Here is a 22,958-nt window from a genome sequence, read left to right on the forward strand (position 1 = left end):
ATCGTAAAGTGCTTTCAGAGGTCCTGAGGTGGGTGAAAGGTGCTATATAAATGCAAGTTTTTTCCCCCTCCTTTTGCCATATAAAGGAATCTTCCTTGCTCTGAAGAGCGATCTGCATTCCAAACATTAACCTATTTCTCTCAACGATTTACTGTGTCTTGCCAGTATTTTCAGAGCGAATTCCACCCCCTCCCTCTACAATCACAGAAATGAGATTCTTGTGCATGAATATTTATCGTGTTTGGAACTTTACTCGAATGATTACAGGACTCCTCCCCCGCCCCCTCACCCCCACCTACCTTCCACTTGGAGCTTGTGTGCAACAACTAAAAACATACCTGACCGACTGAGAGTGGGGCAAGTGAGCTAAAATTGCCAGGATAAATAGTTCAATGGACAGTGACGTTTACCGAAAAGTGCCTCGGGCTGAGCAGAGATTTGGAGTGGGAGTTTGCTCGTTGTTTAAGAAGAAAAAACTTTGAATTGGTCTCCTTTCCCCGAACACGTTAGCCACCTTGGTACAACGTCAGTGATAACCCAGAGTGATCACAATTTAAACAAAATTCATGCATTTTTACACTTGCTCCTACTCTGCAACGATCCTCTTCTGGTTAAGGCTTTTTATTGTTAAAAGTGGCATCACGTGGTAACCCCAAGGTCAAAGGGCATTGGGGAGGGCACCGGGTTTCGTGCCAGTTACACGTGGCTCTCGTAAATAACCCGGGGGGTTCTCCCAATCACTGCTGGCTTCGGAAGGGTGCTGCTTTCCACCAAGGCTGCCGCGGCATGGTTGGCTTTCTCAGTCCCCGCGGGCACAGCCGTGCTGGCATCTCCTGTCACCGCCGGCCCAACCGGCAAGTTATTTTCAATCGCCGCGTGCTCTGGCTCCGCCTCCGCGGCCTCTTGCTCGGGCGGGTGCTCGCCGTCCTGTTGGCACTGACTCTCAAGGTTCTCCTCGCTACTCAAGGGGTGCACCGATACCTGAATCGCTATGTGCTGGGGCTGCTCGTGCAAGGACGACTCGTCGGAGTCACCCGCTGAAGAGTTACTGCGCTTTAAGGAATTGGGTATAGAGTACACCTCATCGCGGGGCTCCTGATTTGCTGGCCCGGCTCCCACGTAGATGTGGCTTGGCTCCTCCATGCCCACGACTTCCATCATCTCCTCCACAAACATCTTGCAGTTCATGATGAGGGGCGGGAGGGGGACGCTTCTGGCAAGCTCCTCGATGTACCGGGCAAACTCCATCGTCTTAAACTGGGTGACTTTGGCCAGCTCCAGCGTCTTGGCCGAGGTGATGATCGGGATGCGCTTGGCAATCTCAAAGGCCTTCTGCAGCTTCTCCGCTCCCTCCGTCCTGAAGAATTCATTGATGGCTTTCTCCGTCTTCTTGAGGTGGCTGCTCATCATACACAGCCGGGTGATATTGAGGATCATTACAATAGTGAAGGCGACAAGGCAAACTATCATGTAGTACACCCCCATATCCCCCGAGGTGAAGATGACTCGGAGAGTCACCGTGTAATTGACACTGCCATACAGGTTTGAGGCAACACATGTATACTTGCCTCGGTCACCAAACGAAACCATGGTGATGTTTAACAGTCCACTGTCCGAAATCCAACTATTTTCTGGTGGAACAATAGAGAAAAACCTTTTAAATCAATCAAGCAGGAAAACGGTTATCCAGAAAAAAAAACTATCTCAAACCATTCTTTAAGGTTTTTCCAATAATCTCCCTCCTCCCAAACATTTGTCATTTTTATAGGGGTAGGTGAAGTGTTAATGTCACTACTCTCAGAATCCTACAGTGCAGGAGGAGGTCATTCGGCCCATCGAGTCTGTGCCGACCACAATCCCACCCAGGCCCTATCCCCATAATCTCATGCATTTACCCTCGCTAGTCCCCGGGACATTAAGGGGCAATTTAGCACGGCCATTTCACCTAACCCGCACATATTTCGGGCTGTGGGAGGAAACTGGAGCACCTGGAGGAAACCCACGCAGACACGGGGAGAATGTGCAAACTCCACACAGACAGTGACCTGAGGCCAGGAATCGAACCCGGGTCCCTGGCACTGTGAGGCAGCAGTGCTAACCACTGTGCTGCCCCAACTAGCAGGCCAGAGATCCAGGCTAATGCTCTGGGCAAATGGGTTTGAATCCTATCAAGTTAGCTGGTGGAATTTATATTCAATTAATAAAACCGAGGGGAATTCATGAAACTTAATTATTGATTGTTGTAAAAACCCATCTGGTTCACTAATGTCCTTTAGGGAAAGAAATCTGCCATCCTTACCTGGTCTGGCCTACATGTGACTCCAGATCCACAGCAATGTGGTTGACTCTCAAAGAGCATTAAGGGGTGTGCAATAAATACTGTAGCGATGCCCATATCCCGCGAAAGATTTTTTAAAAAATTTGTTGCTTAACTCAAAGCCCCTATTTGGAGTATGGGTAGTCCAAGTTACAGGTATGTTCAAATCCTCTTGAGATTTGGAGTCTGCCATCTTTGTGCCAGCTGCGAAGCACCATCTGGGGTGGCATGGTGGCACAGTGGTTAGCACTACTGCCACACAGCGCCGGGGACCCGGGTTCGATTCCCGGCTTGGGTCACTGTCTGTGTGGAGTTTGCACGTTCTCCCCGTGTCTGCGTGGATTTCCTCCGGGTGCTCCGGCTTCCTCCCACAGTCCGAAAGACGTGCTGGTTAGGTGCATTGGCCATGCTAAATTCTCCCTCAGTGTACCTGAACAGGCGGCGGAGTGTGGCGATTAGGGGATTTTCACAGTAACTTCATTGCAGTGTTAGTGTAAGCTTACTTGTGACACTAATAAATAAACTTTAACTTTAAACTTTAAAAAACTTTAAGTTAGCCACTGAGATAGTGACTCTCCTGGCTCCAGATCATTTGTATCTTAAACAAAAGAGGTCTCGAAACAACCTGTATCAGGTCATAAAGGCACGATCTTACTGACCGTTCACGCCACGCTCCCACTGCAGCGAGGTCGGAGAATTTGGAGCCCAACCAAATCTCTGTTCACTGCGGTGGGTTGGGAAAATCCTGCCAGCGTGAAAGGCCACAATTTTCCGTCCCGCATTCTCTCAGGCTGTCAAAAAATCAGTGCAACGTCACTCTTCATCAACCAATTGTGTTTCACTTTAAAAATACACCACCAATACAAGCGATCTTTATTTTCAGTTAACAATATTAAAACAAAAATTGCTGGTGTCCGGGTATCTAAATTATAATGGCGCATTAGACTGAGGAACATTAGCAAGTTTGTCGTGACACTGCAGGACATAAAACTTTGAAATAATTTTCAGTGGCCTTTAATGGTGTGGAGTCAATTACTCGGGGGCATAGGTTTAAGGTGCGAGGGGCAAGGTTTAAAGGAGATGGACAAGGCAAGTTTTTTTTACACAGAGGGTGGTGGGTGCCCAGAACTCTCTGCCGGGGGAGGTAGTGGAAGCAGATACGATAGTGAGTTTTAAGGGGCATCTTGACAAATACATGAATATGATGGGAATAGAGGGATATGGTTCCCGCGAGGGGAGGGGTTTTAGTTCAGATGGGCAGCATGGGCGGTGCAGGCTTGGAGGGCCGAAGGGCCTGTTCCTGTGCTGTAATTTTCTTTGTTCTTCTTTGTTCAAAGCTTGCCCCAACTCTTGCAATGAATTACACCAAGATAGTGTACCGCTGTATCCTTCGTTCGAAGGTTACAGTACACTATTATACTTGGTAGTTATGATACTCGACAAGCAATCATAACACATAGGAGTAGGCTACACAGCCCCTCCAGCCTTCCCCATTGTTCAATAAGGATCACAGCTGCTCTTTGATCTCTACTTTTCTCCCTGATCCCCATTTTCCACAAGTCCCAGAGGTCGTAAGTTCAAATATCCCACGTCAAGCTGCAAAGTTAAAGTTCAATAATCTGACCATCTCGCCAACTCACCAAGGTTCCTTGGGCTGCACCTTCCAAACCCACGATCGCTACCATCTAGAAGGATAAGGCAGCAGACACATGGGAACAGCACCACCCTCTCCAAGTTCCCCTCCAAGCCACACACACTATTCTGACTTGGAAAAATGTCGCCATTCCTTGCAGTTGCTGGATCAATATCCTCGAACTCCCACCCTGGGAGGGAGGGAGGCGGCACGATGGCACGGTGGTTAGCATAGCTGCCTCACAGCGCCAGGGACCCGGGTTCAATTCCCGGCTTGGGTAACTGTCTGTTACCCAAGAATTTTCATTCTCCCCGTGTCTGCGTGGGTTTCCTCCAGGTGCTCTGGTTTCTTCCCACAGTCCAAAAGTCATGCTGGTTAGGTGCATTGGCCATGCTAAATTCTCCCTCAGTGTACCCAAACAGGCGCCAGAGTGTGGCGACTCGGGGATTTTCACATTAACTTCATTGCAGTGTTAATGTAAGCCTACTGGTGACACTAATAAATAAACGCTAACAGCACACAGTGGGTGTACCCACACCACATGGACTCCAGTGGTTCAAGAAGGCAGCATTGCAAGGGCAATTAGGAATGGGCACTAAATACTGGCCCAGGCAGCGATGCCCACATCGCACAAATGAACTTTATAAAGTCTAAACTGCTGGGTTATTGCAAAAAATGTTAATGGTCTTGGGGAAGGTCCCTTCCATTTATAAAATGCTTTTCACATCCTGGATACAACACAAAGCTTCATCACTTGTGTGTCTGTAATCACTGCAGCACTTAAGGAAGCATGGCAGTCAATTTGAGACTATCGAGATGTCACAAGCATCAATGCCACAATGACCAGGTCATTGGAACATCGGGAACAACTCTTCTCTTCTTTTTCCCTTTTAACCAGTGACGTGGGATCTTTTACATAAACCCACGGGGTCTCGGGTTAAAGTCTCAACCGAAAAGCGATGGGCCCGATCTTACAAAATAAATTCTAAGTGCCGAATGAGCGAGTAAACAGGGATGAAGTAGAAATGGTCGAGAGCTTTAAATTTTTAGGTCTCCAGATCACCAACAACCTGTCTTGATTCCTCCATTCCACTATAGCTAAGAAAGCCCACCAATGCCTCTACTTTCTCAGGAGGCTAAGGAAATTTGGCATGTCAGCTACAACTTCCACCAACTTTTACAGATGCACCATAGAAACATTCTTGTTGGTTGTATCACAGCTTGGTATGGCTCCTGCTTTGCCCAAGACCGCAAGGAACTACGAAAAGTCGTGAATGTAGCCCAATCCATCATGCTAACCAGCCTCCCACCCATTGACTCTGTCTATACTTCCCGCCACTGCCTCGGCAAAGCAGCCAGCATAATTAAGGACCCTACGCACCCCGGACATTCTTTGTTCCACCCTCTTCCATTGGAAAAAAGATACAAAGGTCTGAGGTCACGTACCAACCGACTCAAGAACAGTTTCTTCCCTGCTGCTATCAGTCTTTTGAATGGACCTACCTTGCATTAAGTTGATCTTTCTCTACACCCTAGCTATGACGGTAACACTATATTCTGTACTCTCTTGTATCTTTCTCTATGAACGGTATGCTTGGTCTGTATGGCGCGAGAGAAACAATACTTTTTACAGTATGCTAATACATGTGACAATAATAAATCAAATCAAATAAACAGGAAACTTTCAGACCTATTTTTTGGGTGAGTTTGAAAAGGCAATTGCATGACCTTTTTTTGGGAAGAAGTGCAATTCTCATCAGTTGGGGGGGGGCGGGGGGGTAGAGCCTTAGCTCACCGGTGAAGCCGGCTGTAGTTTGCTCGGGGCGCCATTATGCAGGCACCCCAATGGAGACCTCTAGCCAGTCTCACACCTCCCCCCCGCCCCCCAAACATCGACCACCCCCCCCCCCCAATCAGCGGCAGCAGTGAAAGCCCCACTCATGGCAACACGGATCACTAGCATTGGGGTATCTGTACCCTCCCAATGCATCCCCCTCATGATCCCCCCCACAGCGCATCCTGAATGATCCCCCCCTCCCCCCATGCTGGTCTCTCCCATTCTGCCCATCAACCCAGCCCCCACCCCCCCCCCCCGCCAATCATGCCAATCATGCCAAGCATGTCATTAATGTGCAAATCAGCTTCATGTCCTTCTGGTAACTCCGCATGTGGCGGAATACAGGCGCGAGCCAGATTGTTCACTCCACATGCAATTCTACCGGCTCACTACATCGATTGACCGAGCCGGTAAGATTGTGCCCAATGTTTCAGACAGTGCAGCATTCCTGTGGCCCATACAATCCCTACAGTGCAGAAGGAAGCTATTCGGCCCATCGAGTCTGCACCGACCACAATCCCACCCAGGCCCTATTCTGTAACCCCACATATTTACACTGCTAATCTCCCTGACACTAAGGTCAATTTAGCATGGCCAATCAACTAATTTAAATGTGGATTACAGGGTCAAAGGTAGGGTTCTGAAGACTGTGGAGGAACAGAGAGATCTTGGGGTTCATATCCACAGATCTCTAAAGGTTGCCACTCAAGTGGATAGAACTGTGAAGAAGGCCTATAGTGTGTTAGCTTTTATTAACAGGGGGTTGGAGTTTAAGAGCCGTGGGGTTATGCTGCAACTGTACAGGACCTTGGTGAGACCACATTTGGAATATTGTGTGCAGTTCTGGTCACCTCACTATAAGAAGGATGTGGAAGCGCTGGAAAGAGTGCAGAGGAGATTTACCAGGAAGCTGCCTGGTTTGGAGGGTAGGTCTTATGAGGAAAGGTTGAGGGAGCTGGGGCTGTTCTCTCTGGAGCGGAGGAGGCTGAGGGGAGACTTAATAGAGGTTTATGAAATGATGAAGGGGATAGATAGAGTGAACGTTCAAAGACTATTTCCTCGGGTGGATGGAACTATTACAAGGGGGCATAACTATAGGGTTCGTGGTGGGAGATACAGAAAGGATATCAGAGGTAGGTTCTTTACGCAGAGAGTGGTTGGGGTGTGGAATGGACTGCCTGCAGTGATAGTGGAGTCAGACACTTTAGGAACATTTAAGCGGTTATTGGATAGGCACATGGAGCACACCAGGATGATAGGGAGTGGGATAGCTTGATCTTGGTTTCAGATAAAGCTCGGCACAACATCGTGGGCCGAACGGCTTGTTCTGTGCTGTACTGTTCTATGTTCTATGTTCTACCCTAACCCGCACATCTTTGGAGTGCGGGAGGAAACCAGAGCACCCGGAGGAAACCCACGCAAACTCCACACAGACAGTGACCCGAGGCCGTAATTGAACCCGGGTCCCTGGTGCTGTGAGGCAACAGTGCTAACCACTATGCCACCATGCCACCCTGCACTGAAATGTCAGCCTAGAGGTTTTGCTCACAGCTCTGGAATAGGACTTGAATCCACAACCCTCCAAGACAAGAGCGCTAGCAATTGAGACAGATGTATCTAGTCCTATGCCAAGTGTTTCACTCTTTACTGCCAATGTAGCCCACTTCCCAAAAACAATGCTTCCTGTAAACTAAGCTAATAACAATTCACAATGATCTTCACCAGACAGCCTAACACCTTCACTTGGTGACATTTATACAGACAAATTCAACTACATCCCATGGACCATAACCAGAGCATGAGGACCAGCACTCTCGGTTCTATTTCCTTATTGTTGGTTTGTGCCGTTTCCATTACAACAGTACCTTGTATTTATAGAACACCTTTGACTTACTAAAACACAGCAAAAAACATCGCAAGACATGTCACAGGAGCACAGTCAGATCAAAAACTAACACTAAACCAAAAGGGAGACATTAAGACAAGTGGCCAAATGCTTGGTCAAAGAGGTAGGTTCTAAGCAATGTGTTACAGAGAGGGAGAGAGAGGTGGGGAGATGGAAAGGTATCTCGGTGTTTAGGGCCTGTTTGGCATGGGTGCTAATGGCGAGGCAAAGAAAATGAGTGATGTGGATGAGGTCAAAGACAGCAGAGCATTGTAGAGGCTGGAGGAGATTGCAGAGACTGGAGGAGGTTACAGAGATAGGGATGGTTAGTAAGGACTAGAGGAGATAGCAGAGATAGGGAGGGTTGTATGGGCTGGAGGAGGTTGCAGAGAAACAGAGGGTTGTAAGGACTGGAGGAGGTTGCAGAGATAGGGAAGGTTGTAGGGACTGGAGGAGGTTACAGAGATAGGAATGGTTGTAGGGACTGGAAGAGATTTTAGAGAGAGGGACGAGTGAGGCCATGGAGGGATCTTTAAAGCTGAGGTGCTTTTGTTGCCATTTTGGTGGTTTGGAAACGGCCTTCCTTGGCACTGTTGGCACTGCAGAACACCAAGATCTGTGATATTTGCAGATCAGTTGGTGCAAATTAATGAGAATTGAATAATTAATGGATTGGATGAGAAGTAGTAAAGTTGCATTATTGTAACAACCTCAAAGCATTTTACAGCCAATTAAGTACTCCTGAATTGTAGCCACCGTTCTAATCCAGGAATAATGGCAGTCGATTGGTACACAAGCTCTCACAAACTACAATAAAATTAATGAACAGGTCACCTATTACAGTGATGGTCGATTGGGGGGGGATGAATATTGAACAGGGCACCGGGGATGAACCTCTCTGTTCTTCCTGAATATATTGCCATAGGATCTTTTCCATTCACATGGTAGGCTTTTGGTGGAAAGATAGCTCCTCTGTCAGTGCAGTAGTCCCCTAGCACTGCACTGGAGCGTCAGCCTAAACTCTGTACTCGAGATTGCAGTGGGATTTGAACCCACAATGTACAGACTCGGAGAGAAGGCCAAATGTAGATGCATCCACCTCTAAATGGAGTACTTGAGAAGTTCTGAGCAACTCAATAAAGTAGGAAACAGTTGCAGATGCCACAAGGGGCGGCACGGTGGCACACTGGAGGGCAGCACAGTGGAGGGGGGGGGCGGGAGGGGGGAGCGGCACGGTGTCACAGTGGTTAGTGCTGCTGCCTCACAGCGTCAGGGACCCGGGTTCAATTCCGGCCTCGAGTCACTATCTGTGTGGAGTTTGCACATTCTCCCCGTGTTTGCCTGGGTTTCCTCCGGGTACTCTGGTTTCCTCCCACAGCCCAAAAATGTGCTGGTTAGGATGATTGGCCATGCTAAATTGACCATTAGTGTCATGGGATTGGCAGGGTAAATGTTTGGGGTTGTGGGCTAGGGCCTGGATGGGTCGGTGTAGACGCGATGGACCGAATGGCCTCTTTCTGCACTGGAGGGGTTCTATGATTCTAAGTCTGTGGAAAATGCACCATCTGGCCCTATTCAGTTACTGCCCCATCAGTCTACACTCGGTCATCTGTAAAGTCTTGGAAAGAGTCACCAATAGCACTATCAAGTGACACTTACTCAGCAATAACCTGCTCACTGACGCTCAGTTTGAGTTCCGCCAGGGCCACTCAGCTCCTGACTTCACTACAGATTTGGTCCAAAGATGGACAAAAGAGCTGAACTCAAGGGGTGAAGTGAGAGTGATTGCCCCCGATATCAAAGCAAGGTTTGACCAAGTAACTCACCTCCTGACACCCAAAGCCCTGTCCATCACCGACACAAGTCAGGAGTGTGATGGAATACTCTCCACTTGCCTGGATGGGTACAGCTCCAACAACACTCAAGAAGCTCAACACCATCCAGAACAAAGCAGCCCGCTTCTCTCGGAAAGCTTCAAGACTGTCTACACTTATTATAGCAAGTATATTTTTGGTTGCTAACTGTATTCAATGTGGCATTTAAATCTGTAAGATGAACGTTGCATATTTAGAATGGAAACACTGATAAATTAGAAAATAAAGTTGTTTCCTTCTCATTTTTAAATATTGTTGAACTGTTAATGGTTAAGCTGCTTCATTTGTTCGCGTTATATTTAAACTGTAATATTAAAGAAAGTTTGTTTTACTATAAAAGATCCCTAATTTGTCAATGGTTTTACTCCTGGAGTGAAACAACCTATCCTCATACTAATGCCAAAATAGAAAGAGTGGTGCGGTCTACTCTGGCGCCTTAATGTATAGGATCTGGGATCCTAACAACTTCAACATGGCTTTTTCTTTATTCATCCGTGGGACATGGATGTCGCTGGCTGGCCAGCATTTATTGACAATCCCGAGCTGCCCAATAGGCAGTTGAGAATCAACCACATTGTTGTGGCTCAGCAGTCACATGTAGGCCAGGCCAGGTAAGGACGGCAGATTTCTTTCCCTAAAGGAAGATGGGTTTTTCCGACAATTGATAATGGCTTCGTGGTCATGGATAGATTCTCAATTCCAGATAATTTTACTGAATCCCAATTTCACCATCTGCCGTGGTGGGATTCAAACCCGGGTCCCCAGAACATTAGCTGGGTTTCTGGATTAATAGTCTTACAATAATACCACTGGGCCATCATCTCAATTAAATAAAGACAATGCACTTTTTTGTGGACGCTTCACCCTATTGCCATGAAGGTGGGATTGTGCTCAAGGCGATGTTGAGGTTCAGTCACCTCCACCTTATCCAGGATGAAGCATATGATTGTCATTCCCGTTGGCAGTATCAAGAGTACCTCAGAGTGACAGCAATGGGCATCAATGCCCAACTGGATTGTTTCCCTAAAGTGTTTGAACCACTGATGGATGACAGTGCCAGACATAACGTAGTTGTAAAGAATGTACCCCAACAGGCTTCACATCCACGTCCCTGCAAGGCTTTTGGAGTCATTTAAACATAAGAGCCACAAGGGACCTTCCGGAAGTGTGGAATTACATCGACATTCTTGCAATCTTAAAGAAGGGAGGGAGTCGGGAATAACTGACTCCATCCCCAGTGAGAATTTGACTTGATCCCCAGTGAGAATTTGAAATTAAATGATACCTTCTTATTCCTGGTCCTTTCTGCAACCCACCAAATCTCGGTCCCCCCCACCCCCGTGACCCATTGGTCTAGTTTGGTCCCATTAGTTGGGAAATCTGAGTCCCACGCTGCTCCAGCGGTGGATATATGCGAGGTCAGGCTTTCTTGTGGACTTTAGTATTTCATTTTCGATGGCATTTAAAATAGGCTCTAACAGAAGAAAGAGCGATAGGTAGACAGCCGTGCGTTTATATAGTGCCTTTCATGACATCAGACCATCTCAAAGCTTTACAGAGATCACAGAATTGTCACAGAGCAGAAACAGGCCATTCAGCCCATCCTATATGCACTGTCTCTCCAAACGAGCATCATGGCTCAGTGCCATTCTCTCACCTATTTCCTATACCTCTGCACATTGTTTCCATTCAATTAATTATCTAATGCCCTCTTCAATGCCTCGATTGAACCTTCCTCCACCACGCTTCCAGGCACAGCATTCCTGACCCCAGCCACATTTGCTTCTTTAGCAAATCCCCTTCAATCTGGGCCTGCTTGTTCTTCATCCTGAAAGGATTTTATCAGAAAAATGGCAGTTCATTCACACACAGCGAGGCCCCACAAACAACAAAACGATAAAGATCAGATCATCGGTAGTTTTGGGAAAGGTTACACAGAGTGAGAGAGAGAGAGCGCCTGAAAGAGAGAGAGCGCCCAAGAGAGAGAGAGAGCGAGCGCCCAAGAGAGAGAGAGAGCGAGCGCCCAAGAGAGAGAGAGAGAGAGAGCGCCCGAGAGAGAGAGAGAGAGCGCCCAAGAGAGAGAGCGAGCGCCCAAGAGAGAGAGAGAGCACCCAAGAGAGAGAGCGAGCGCCCAAGAGAGAGCGAGCGCCCAAGAGAGAGAGAGAGAGAGCGCCCGAGAGAGAGAGAGAGAGAGAGCGCCCGAGAGAGAGAGAGAGAGAGAGAGCGAGCGCCCAAGAGAGAGAGAGAGAGAGCGCCCGAGAGAGAGAGAGAGAGAGAGCGCCCGAGAGAGAGAGAGAGAGAGAGAGAGAGCGCCCGAGAGAGAGAGAGAGAGCGCCCAAGAGAGAGAGAGAGAGAGCGAGCGCCAAAGAGAGAGAGCGAGCACCCAAGAGAGAGAGCGAGCGCCCGAGAGAGAGAGAGCACCCGAGAGAGAGAGAGAGCGCCCAAGAGAGAGAGCGCCCGAGAGAGAGAGAGAGAGAGAGCGCCCAAGAGAGAGAGAGAGCGAGCGCCAAAGAGAGAGAGCGAGCACCCAAGAGAGAGAGCGAGCGCCCGAGAGAGAGAGAGAGAGCACCCGAGAGAGAGAGAGAGAGCGCCCAAGAGAGAGAGAGAGAGAGAGCGCCCAAGAGAGAGAGAGAGAGAGAGCGCCCAAGAGAGAGAGAGAGCGAGCGCCAAAGAGAGAGAGAGAGCGAGCGCCAAAGAGAGAGAGCGAGCACCCGAGAGAGAGAGAGAGAGCACCCGAGAGAGAGAGAGAGAGCGCCCAAGGGAGAGAGAGAGAGAGAGCGCCTGAGAGAGAGAGAGAGAGAGCGCCCGAGAGAGAGAGAGAGAGAGAGCGCCCGAGAGAGAGAGAGAGAGAGAGCGCCCGAGAGAGAGAGTGCCCGAGAGAGAGAGAGAGAGAGAGCGCCCAAGAGAGAGAGAGAGAGCGCCCGAGAGAGAGAGAGAGAGAGCGCCCGAGAGAGAGAGAGCGCCAGAGAGAGAGAGAGCGCCAGAGAGAGAGACAGCGCCAGAGAGAGAGAGAGAGAGCGCCTGAGAGAGAGAGAGAGAGCGCCTGAGAGAGAGAGAGAGAGCGCCCGAGAGAGAGAGAGAGAGAGAGAGTGCCCGAGAGAGAGAGAGAGCGCCCGAGAGAGAGAGAGAGAGAGAGCGCCCAAGAGAGAGAGAGAGAGCACCCGAGAGAGAGCGAGAGAGAGAGTGCCCGAGAGAGAGCGCCCGAGAGAGAGAGAGAGAGAGAGTGCCCGAGAGAGAGAGAGAGAGAGAGAGCGCCCGAGAGAGAGAGAGCCCGAGAGAGAGAGAGCCCGAGAGAGAGAGAGCCCGAGAGAGAGAGAGCCCGAGAGAGAGAGAGCCCGAGAGAGAGAGAGCCCGAGAGAGAGAGAGCCCGAGAGAGAGAGAGCCCGAGAGAGAGAGAGCCCGAGAGAGAGAGAGCCCGAGAGAGAGAGAGCCCGAGAGAGAGAGAGCCCGAGAGAGAGAGAGCCCGAGAGAGAGAGAGCCCGAGAGAGAGAGAGCCCGAGAGAGAGAGAGCCCGAGAGAGAGAGAGCCCGAGAGAGAGGGAGCCCGAGAGAGAGGGAGCCCGAGAGAGAGAGAGCCCGAGAGAGAGAGAGCCCGAGAGAGAGAGAGCCCGAGAGAGAGAGAGCCCGAGAGAGAGAGAGCCCGAGAGAGAGAGAGCCCGAGAGAGAGAGAGCCCGAGAGAGAGAGAGCCCGAGAGAGAGAGAGCCCGAGAGAGAGAGAGCCCGAGAGAGAGAGAGCCCGAGAGAGAGAGAGCCCGAGAGAGAGAGAGCGCGAGAGAGAGAGAGCGCGAGAGAGAGAGAGCGCGAGAGAGAGAGAGCGCGAGAGAGAGAGCGCGAGAGAGAGAGAGCGCGAGAGAGAGAGAGCGCGAGAGAGAGCGCGAGAGAGAGCGCGAGAGAGAGAGAGCGCGAGAGAGAGAGAGCGCGAGAGAGAGAGCGCGAGAGAGAGAGAGCGCGAGAGAGAGAGAGCGAGAGAGAGAGAGCGCGAGAGAGAGAGAGCGCGAGAGAGAGAGAGCCCGAGGGAGAGAGAGCCCGAGAGAGAGAGAGCCCGAGAGAGAGAGAGCCCGAGAGAGAGAGAGCCCGAGAGAGAGAGAGCCCGAGAGAGAGAGAGAGCGCGAGAGAGAGAGCGCGAGAGAGAGAGAGAGCGCAAGAGTGAGAGCAATAGAGAGAGTGTGAGAGCCAACAGTGCAGCGTTCCCTCAGCACTGCAGTGGTGTCTCAGCCTGGGTTTTGAACTCTCCTGTTAGCTCACAGCCGTAATCGACAACATTCTGACTCAGAGGCAGAGAGCTGACACCAATACTTTAATGGTGTCATTAAATGTACTCCATACCCATTTACAGTTCCATTTTGATGATAGTTATTTTTCCTCATGCATCAAGCCTGCAGCCTTGAAATATGTCAGGGCATCTGAAATGATACATTTGCTTCAATGTTTTGAATTTGATTTGCCTCTTTAACAAGCAGTTTCATCTCTTGTGGTTTTGTGTCAGAGCCCATGTCCTTTGTGATAAAATTAGCAATCTACGCACACCCGCCAGCATCGGGAAAGAGAAGTTATTTTCAGATGGAAGCCCTTCACCTGCTCAAAACATCAACCTATCGTTTATCTTTTTTGGGGAATGGAAGATGGAGGAAACCTAGATTGTCCCTTTAATTTCTTTGACCTCAGATCAGCTGTGTCTCAGTGTCTGGCACTCTCCACCCTGCATCAGTAGGTTATCCCATTCCAAGAACATGAGCACAGGGTCTACGCCGGCACCCCTGGTGCAGTGCTGAAGGAGCCCCGCACTGTCACAGGTGCAGCCGTGAGAGGTTAGACTGAGCACCATGTAAAAGATCCTGAGACATTGGCTGGAATTCTACCGCCCTGCCCGCCACGGGAATCAGAGGAGACGGGGGGTGGAACATGGGAAGGTCCATTGGCCTCGGACGGGATTTTACAGTTTCGGGATGAACTAGGCTATAAAATCCCGCCCCATTATTTCAAAGGAGGGGAGTGCACCCCACAGCTCTGCCCAATATTTATCCCTCAAATCGACCAAAATCAAAGATTACTTTGTCATTATCACGATTGCTTGTGGACCTTTGCTACACACAAGACAATACAATCCCTACAGTGCAGAAGGAGGCCATTGGCCTATCGAGTCTGCACCAACTCTCTGACAGAACATCTTTCCCAAGCCCATCCCCCCCTCACCCTATCCCATAACCCCAAACATTTAGCATGGCTAATCCCCCTAACCTACACACCTTGGAACACCAAGGGGCAATTGAGCATGGCCAATCCACCTAACCTGCACATCAAGGTAGCACAGTGGTTAGCATTGTAGCCTCACAGCGCCAGAGACGGGTTCAATTCCAGCCTTGGGTCACTGTCTGTGTGGAGTTGGTACATTCTCCTCGTGTCCGCGTGGGTTTCCTCCGGGTGCTCTGGTTTCCTCCCACAGTCTGAAAGATGTGCTGGTTAGGTGCACTGGCCATGCTAAATTCTCCCTCAGTGTGCCCGAACAGGCACTGGAGTGTGGCAACTGGGGGATTTTCACAGTAACTTCATTGCAGTGTGAATGTAAGCCTACTTGTGACACTAATAATTATACTTAAACTTATCTTTGGAGTGTGGGAGGAAACCGGAGCACCCGGAGGAAACCCACGCAGACACGGGGAGAACGTGCAAATTCCACACAGTCACTCAAGGCGGAATCGAACCCGGGCCCGTGGGGCTGTGAGGCAGCAGTGCCAACCACTGTGCCACCGTTTTTCCAAATAATTTAACAATCGCATTCAGAGGGTACTTTAGCCCATTCTTTAGCTCCACTCTGAATTTGCTCTAGTTCCTGCTGCAATTGGCTGTTGCATTTCCAGCAATCAACAGTGACTAACAATGTTTAACTGGCTCTAAGGCGCATTGAATTAGGAGCAGGAATAGCCAGTGGGCCCCTTTAGCCGGCTCCAGCATTCAGTAAGATCGTGGCTGATCTGAGTGCAACCTCAACTCCACATGCTGCCAATCTCCAATAACCTTCGATTCCTTTGTTAGTCAAGAATTTATCCGTCTCTTCCTTGAAAATATTTATTGACCTTTTAAGGGCAACACAGCAGAGTAAGGGTCACCTGGCTTGGGGAACTAATGGGAACTCAAGAGTGGAACCCTCTTGGGCAGAAGACAAGTAGGAAGCTAGGTGTAGCCATGAGGCTGCTGTTTTCTTATTAATAAATGCTTTTTTTGTTCACAAATGAAGCATGTGAAAATGTATTATTACACTCTGCTTCTACTACTCTCTGGGAACAGAGTTCCAAACATTCAAGACACAAATAACTCTTCTCATCTCTGCCTTAACTAGGTGACCCCTCATTTTTAAAACTAGAACTAGGAGGCGCAGTTTAAGTTTATTTATTAGCAAGTCACAAGTAGGTTGACTGGTCATGCTAAATTGCCCCAAAGTGTCAGGGGGACTAGCTAGGATAAATACACAGGGATAGGGCCTGGGTGGGATTGTCGTCAGTACAGACCCAATGGGCCGAATGGCCTCCTTCTGCACTGTAGGGATTCAATGATTGGCTTTTTACAACAATCGACAATGGCTTCATGGTCACCATTACTGAGACCCTCTTTCAATTCCAGATTGATTAATTGAATTTAAATTCCACTAGCTGCAATGGTGGGATATGAACCCAGAGTATTCTCTGGACTACTAGTCCAGTGCTATCTCCACCCCGTCACCATCTCCCCATATACTATAGGCACTAGGGAAAGGGGGGGAGGGGTGGGGTTACAATGGACAGCTCCAAGGTAGAGAAAACCCTGGCTCTGATGTAATAACCGAGCTGGAATGTTGTTGAATTCTGAACAAAAGGAGGGCAGGACCTGGGAGAGCGTGCAGAGGAGATTTACTGGAATGGTACCAGAGAGGAGGGACTCCAGTTATGTGAAGAGACCAGAGAAGATGGCACTGACCTCCTCAGAGCTCTGAAGGTTCAGGGGAGATGTGACAGAGGTGTTCAAATTCATGAGGCATTAGAGGGTAGATGGGGAGTAACTGTCACTGCTGATAATTGGTTAACAAACAAACCTTAGAACCATAGAAAAGTTCCAGCACAGAAGGAGGCCATTCAGCCCATCTTGTCCATGCTAGCCTGACGACACCCAGGTGTCCTTTCTATCCCCACCTTCCTGCACCCGGCCCATAGCCCTACAGCTTACAGCACTTAAGGTGCAGATCCAGGTACTTTCTTAAAAAGAATTTAGGATCTCTGTCTGCACCACAAACTCAGGCAGCGAATTCCAGACACCCACCACCCTCTGCATAAAAACGTTCTTCCTCATGTCCCCTCTCCATCTTCTGCCACTTATCTTAAATCTATATCCTCTGGTTCTAGAATTCCTGCCAAGGGAAACAATTTTATCCTGTCCACTCTATCTCTTCCCCTCATAATTTTGTATACTTCAATCAAGTCACCCTTCCAAAGAAAATAACCGTAACCTATCCAATCTCTCTTCATAGTTACACTTTTCCAGCCCTGCCAACATTCTTGAAAAACCTCCTCTGCATTCTCTCCAGAGCAATGAAAGAACCAGGAACAGTACAGCACAGGAACAGGCCCTTCGGCCCACCAGGTCTGTGCCGACACAGATGCCTACCTAATCTAATATTTTCTTGCCTCTACGCGGTCCATATCCCTCTGTTCCCTGGCTCTTCATGTATCTATCCAGATGCCTCTTGAACGTTGTTATAGAATCTGCTTCCACCACCTCCTCCGGCAGCGCGTTCCAGGCATTCACCACCCTCTGTGTGAAAAACCTGCCTCTTACATCTCTTTTAAACTTTCCCCCTCTCACTTTCAACCCTCAATCCTGGGGAAAAAGACTCTGACTATCCACTCTATCCAAGCCTGTCACAATCTTGTAAACCTCTATCAGGTCCTCCCTCATCCTCCGATGCTCCAATAAAAACAATCCAAGTTTGTTCAACCTTTCTTCATAGTCCATACCCTCCAAACCAGGCAACATTCTGGTGATTCCCTTCTGCACCCTTTCCAATGCATCAAGATCCTTCCGGTAGCGAGGCGATCAGAATTGTACACAATACTCCAAATGCGGCCTAACCAAAGTCTCATACAGCTGCAACATGATTTTCCAATTCCCATACTCAATGCCCCGACCGATGAAGGCCAGCATGCCATACATCTTCTTGACTACTTTGTCCACCTGAGTTGCCACCTTCAGGAAACTATAGATCTGCACACCTAGATCCCTCTGTATGCTAATATTTCGAAGGGCTCAACCATTTACTGTATAGAGTCACAGAGGTTTATAGCATGGAAACAGGTCCTTCAGCCCAACTTGTCCATGCTGCCCTTTTTTTTTAGAAACCCTTAGCTAATCCCAATTGCCCGCATTTTCCTCTATACCCATCGTACCCATGTAACTATCTAAATGCTTTGTAAAAGACAAAATTGTACCCGCCTCTACTACTACCTCTGGCAGCTTGTTCCAGATACTCACCACCTTCTGTGTGAAAACATTGCCCCTCTGGACACTTTTGTATCTCTCCCCTCTCACCTTAAACCTATGCCCTCTAGTTTTAGACTCCCCTACCTTTGGGAAAAGATATTGGCTATCTAGCTGATCTGTGCCTCTCATTATTTTATAGACCTCTAGAAGATCACCCCTCAGCCTCCTACGCTCCAGAGAAAAAAGTTCTAGTCTATGCAGCCTCTCCTTACAACTCAATCCATCAAGTCCCGGTAGCATCCTAGTAAATCTTTTCTGCACTCTTTCTAGTTTAATAATATCCTTTCTATAATAGGGTGACCAGAATTGCACACAGTATTCCAAGTGTGGCCCTACCAATGTCTTGTACAACTTCAACAAGACATCCCAACTCCTGTATTCAATGTTCTGACCGATGAAACCAAGCATGCCGAATGCCTTCTTCACCACTCTGTCCACTTGTGACTCCACTTTCAAGGAGCTATGAACATGTACCCCTAGGTCTCTTTTTTCTGTAACCCTCCCCAACGCCCTACCATTAACTGAGTAAGTCCTGCCCTGGTTCAATCAACCAAAGTGCATCACCCCGCATTTGTCTAAATTAAACTTCATCTGCCATTCGTCAGCTTTACTTCTGCAGTGGACCTTCCAAATCACATCACCTCACATTTGACCGGGTTAAATTCCACCTGCCATCTTTCAGCCCAGATCTCCAGCTGATTTATATCCTGCTGTAGAAGGAGGGGGATCTCATAGAAACCTATAAACTCTGATAGGACAAGTGAGAAGTCTCACAACACCAGGTTAAAGTCAAACAGGTTTATCTGGAATCACGAGCTTTTGGAGCGCTGCTCCTTCATCAGGTGAATGGCGACCAGATGGTGACCAGAACTGTACACAGTACTCCAGTTTTGGCCTCACCAGTGCTTTATACAGGGGTGAGAAAAGGATAACCTTTTTAGAAGCAGGGAGTTATGATCCAAAATGCACTACCTCAAAAGGTGGTCGATTCAATGAACATTCAAATGGAAATTGGATCTCCAAGAGAAACATTTATAGGGCTATGGGGAAGTAGCAGGGGAATGAGGCTAACTGCTAAATCATTCCCACATCTCGTACTGATACCTCAAGCATGACCCTATTGTTGTAACCTTACAACAACTCAGAAGCAATGCAATTAATTGCTTTGACGAAACACTGTGAATCACTTATTTCAAGCCAAAAGTCGACATGACATGTTTAGGAGCCAACCACAGATGTTAGATCTCCACCTGTTGTTGAGCAATAATGTATGGAAAATTGGCAAATTGCTAAACAGATGCCTATTGACATAAAGAGAGAAACAGGAAAATGTTGGAAACACTCAGCAGGTCAGGCAGTGTCTGTGGACAGAGAAACAGGGTCAGCGTTTCAGGTTCAATAATTCACTTGGGCAGCACGATGGCACTGCTGCCTCACAGCGCCAGGGACCCGAGTTCGATTCCCGCCTCGGGTCACTGTCTGTACAGAGTCTGCACGTTCTCCCTGTGTCTGCGTGGGTTTCCTCCGGGTGCTCCGGTTTCCTCCCACAGTCCAAAGATGTGCGGGTTAGGTGGATTGGCCATGCTAAATTGTCCCGTAGTGCCCACAGATGTGTAGATTCATGGGGTAAATGTGTGGGGTTGCAGGGATAGGGCAGGGGTGGGCCTGGGAAAGATGCTCTGTCGGAGAGTCAGTGCAGGCTCGATGGGCTGAATGGCCTCCTTCTGCACTGTAGGGATTCTATGATTCTAATCCTTCAGCAGATCTGGAAGATTGGGGAGAGGAGTTGTGAATGGAATCATTATCTCTGGATCTATTCTTTCATTCCTGCACTTGTCCCATTACCACACTCTTTTGCTTCACACTGTCATCCCTTTTGTCATTAAATCCTCCCAATTTACCCTGAATACTATTTCCTCTCCGCACGTTCCTCCACGCTCTGCACTGCTTAGAAGCAGTTGGATCTCTAACTTCTCCCAGTTATTCCAGGAGCTTATCACCCTGAAACAGAACTATTTTTTACGCTGCACACATTTTCTGTTTTTACACCAGATTGCCAGCAACCACACTGCCTTGGCTCTCGACTGGCATATTTATCAGCTGCCTCTTGAAAACAAGTTCCACTGGTAAAAATGGTAGAACTGGTCGAGAGCTTCAAGTTTTTAGGTGTCCACATCACCAGCAACCTGTCCTGGTTCTCCCCACGCCGACACTATAGTTCAGAAAGCCCATCAATGCCTCTACTTTCTCAGAAGACGAAGGAAATTTGGCATGTCAGCTACGACACTCACCAACTTTTTCAGATGCACCATAGAAAGCATTCTTTCTGGTTGTATCACAGCTTGGTATGGCTCCTGCTCTGTCCAAGACCGCAAAAAACTATAAAGGGTCGTGAATGTAGCCCAATCCATTACGCAAACCAGCCTCCCACCCATTGACTCTGTCTACACTTCCTGCTGCCTCGGAATAGCAGCCAGCATAATTAAGGACTCCATACACACCGGACATTCTCTCTTCCACCTTCTTCTGTCGGGGAAAAAGATACAAAAGTCTGAGGTCGCGTACCAACCGACTCAAGAACAGCTTCTTCCCCTGATATCAGACTTTTGAATGGACCTACCTTATATTAAGGTGATCTTTCTCTGCACCCTAGTTATGACTGAAACACTACATTCTGCACTCTCTCATTTCCTTCTCTATGAACGGTATGCTTTGTTTGTATAGCATGCAAGAAAAAAGTTTAAAGTTGAAGTTTATTTATTAGTCACAAGTAAGGCTTACATTAACACTGCAATGAAGTTACTGTGAAATTGCCCTAGTCGCCACACTTCGGCACCTGTTCGGGTCAATGCACCCTAACCAGCATGTCTTTCAGACTGTGGGAGGAAACCGGAGCACCCAGAGGAAACCCACGCAGACACGGGGAGAACGTGCAAACTCCACTCCTAAGCCGGGAATCGAACCCAGGACTCTGGTGCTCTGAGGCAGCAGTGCTGACCACTAAACAATACTTTTCACTATATACTAATACACGTGACAAAAATTAAATCAAAATCAAATCACTTACCTTGTGAAGACAAAACATTGGTTAAGGTTTTGGATTACATTTGAACAACAGGGAAACTGAGAGACACGATATACTCATTCCCCCTCTGGCTCAACAGGGAAGATGAGAGACACACTCGAGCCACAATCCCATGGTGAGGAGATGGGTTATAAAGGAGTAGGTTAGTGATATTGGGGGGAAGGGGCACAAAGTAGAAGAAAGTGCGCTGTTGCCTGGCCACAGGCGTCCGATTTGCAGATGACACAAAGCTGGGTGGGAGGGCGAGCAGAGATCCTTCAGTGTGATTTGGATAAGTTGAGTGAGTGGGCACATGATTGGCAGATGCAGTATAATTTGGTTAAATGGGAGGTTATCCACTTTGGAAGCAAAAACGGGAAGGCAGATTACTATCTAAGCGGTCATAAATCAGTAAGAAGTTTAACAACACCAGGTTAAAGTCCAACAGGTTTATTTGGTAGCAAAAGCCACAAGCTTTCGGAGCCTTAAGCCCCTTCCTCAGGGCGAGTGGGAATTCTGTTCACAAACAGGGCATATAAAGACACAAACTCAATTTACAGAATAATGGTTGGAATGCGAATACTTACAACTAATCAAGTCTTAAAGATACAAACAATGTGAGTGGAGAGAGCACCAAGACAGGTCAAAGAGATGTGTATTGTCTCCAGACAGGACAGCCAGTGAAATTCTGCAAGTCCAGGCAAGCTGTGGGGATTACAGATAGTGTGACATGAACCCAATATCCCAGTTGAGGCCGTCCTCATGTGTGCGGAACTTGGCTATCAGTCTCTGCTCAGCGACTCTGCACCATCGTGTGTCGTGAAGGCCGCCTTGGAGAATGCTTATCCAAATATCAGAGGCCGAATCTCTTTGAGCTGTCTTGGTGCTCTCTCCACTCACATTGTTTGTACCTTTAAGACTTGATTAGCTGTAAGTATTCGCATTCCAACCATTATTCTGTAAATTGAGTTTGTGTCTTTATATGCCCTGTTTGTGGAGTCAGACACTTTAGAAACATTTAAGCGGTTATTGGATAGGCACATGGAGCACACCAGGATGATAGGGAGTGGGATAGCTTGATCTTGGTTTCAGATAAAGCTCGGCACAACATCGTGGGCCGAAGGGCCTGTTCTGTGCTGTACTGTTCTATGTTCTATGTTCTATGTTTGTGAACAGAATTCCCATTCATCTGATGAAGGAGCAGCGCTCCGAAAGCTTGTGGCTTTTGCTACCAAATAAACCTGTTGGACTTTAACCTGGTGTTGTTAAACATCTTACTGTGTTTACCCCAATCCAACGCCGGCATCTCCACATCATAAATCAGAACAGGGGAATGTGCAACCAGACCTGGGTGTCCTTGTACACCAATCGCTGAAGGTAAGCATGCAGGTGCAGCAGGCAGCAAAACAGGCAAATGGTATGTTGACCAACATAGCACGAAGATTCGAGTACAGGAGCAGGGATGTCTTGCTTGCAATTATACAGGGCCTTGGTGAGGTCACACCAGGAGAATTACGTGCAATTTTGGTCTCCTTATCTAAACAAAGATGTAAATTGTCCCTTCGTGTCAGGAGGACTAGCAGTGTAAATACATGGGGTTATGGGGATAGGGCCTGGGTGGGATTGTGGTCCTTGCAAACTCGATGAGCCAAATGGCCTCATTCTGCACTGTAAGAAAAGTTAGCACTGTAAAACCAAATTAGGATCCATCAAGCCAGGTTTGACCCTAAGATCTGACGTATCCAGTATTATCAGAAGGGACCGTAACTAAACATAATAATGGTTGTGACTCATGTAGGTACCAACGACGTAGGTAGAACTAGGAAAGACTGCGGAGGGAA

General features: G+C 48.3%; 1 protein-coding gene across 1 annotated transcript in view; it reads right to left on the reverse strand.

Annotated features, from left to right (window-relative positions):
* Positions 1 to 234: 234 nt before the first annotated feature.
* mfap3l (microfibril associated protein 3 like) overlaps positions 235 to 22,958 on the reverse strand; it is a 36,223-nt gene continuing 13,499 nt past the window's right edge. The window contains exon 3 of the mRNA XM_078215126.1: positions 235 to 1,631. Coding sequence (XP_078071252.1) covers positions 697 to 1,631 — 935 coding nt within the window. The 3' untranslated portion in view covers positions 235 to 696. The remainder of the gene's footprint in view (positions 1,632 to 22,958) is intronic.

This window comes from Mustelus asterias, chromosome 6, assembly GCF_964213995.1.
Source record: "Mustelus asterias chromosome 6, sMusAst1.hap1.1, whole genome shotgun sequence".
Classification (NCBI taxonomy): Eukaryota; Metazoa; Chordata; class Chondrichthyes; order Carcharhiniformes; family Triakidae; genus Mustelus; species Mustelus asterias.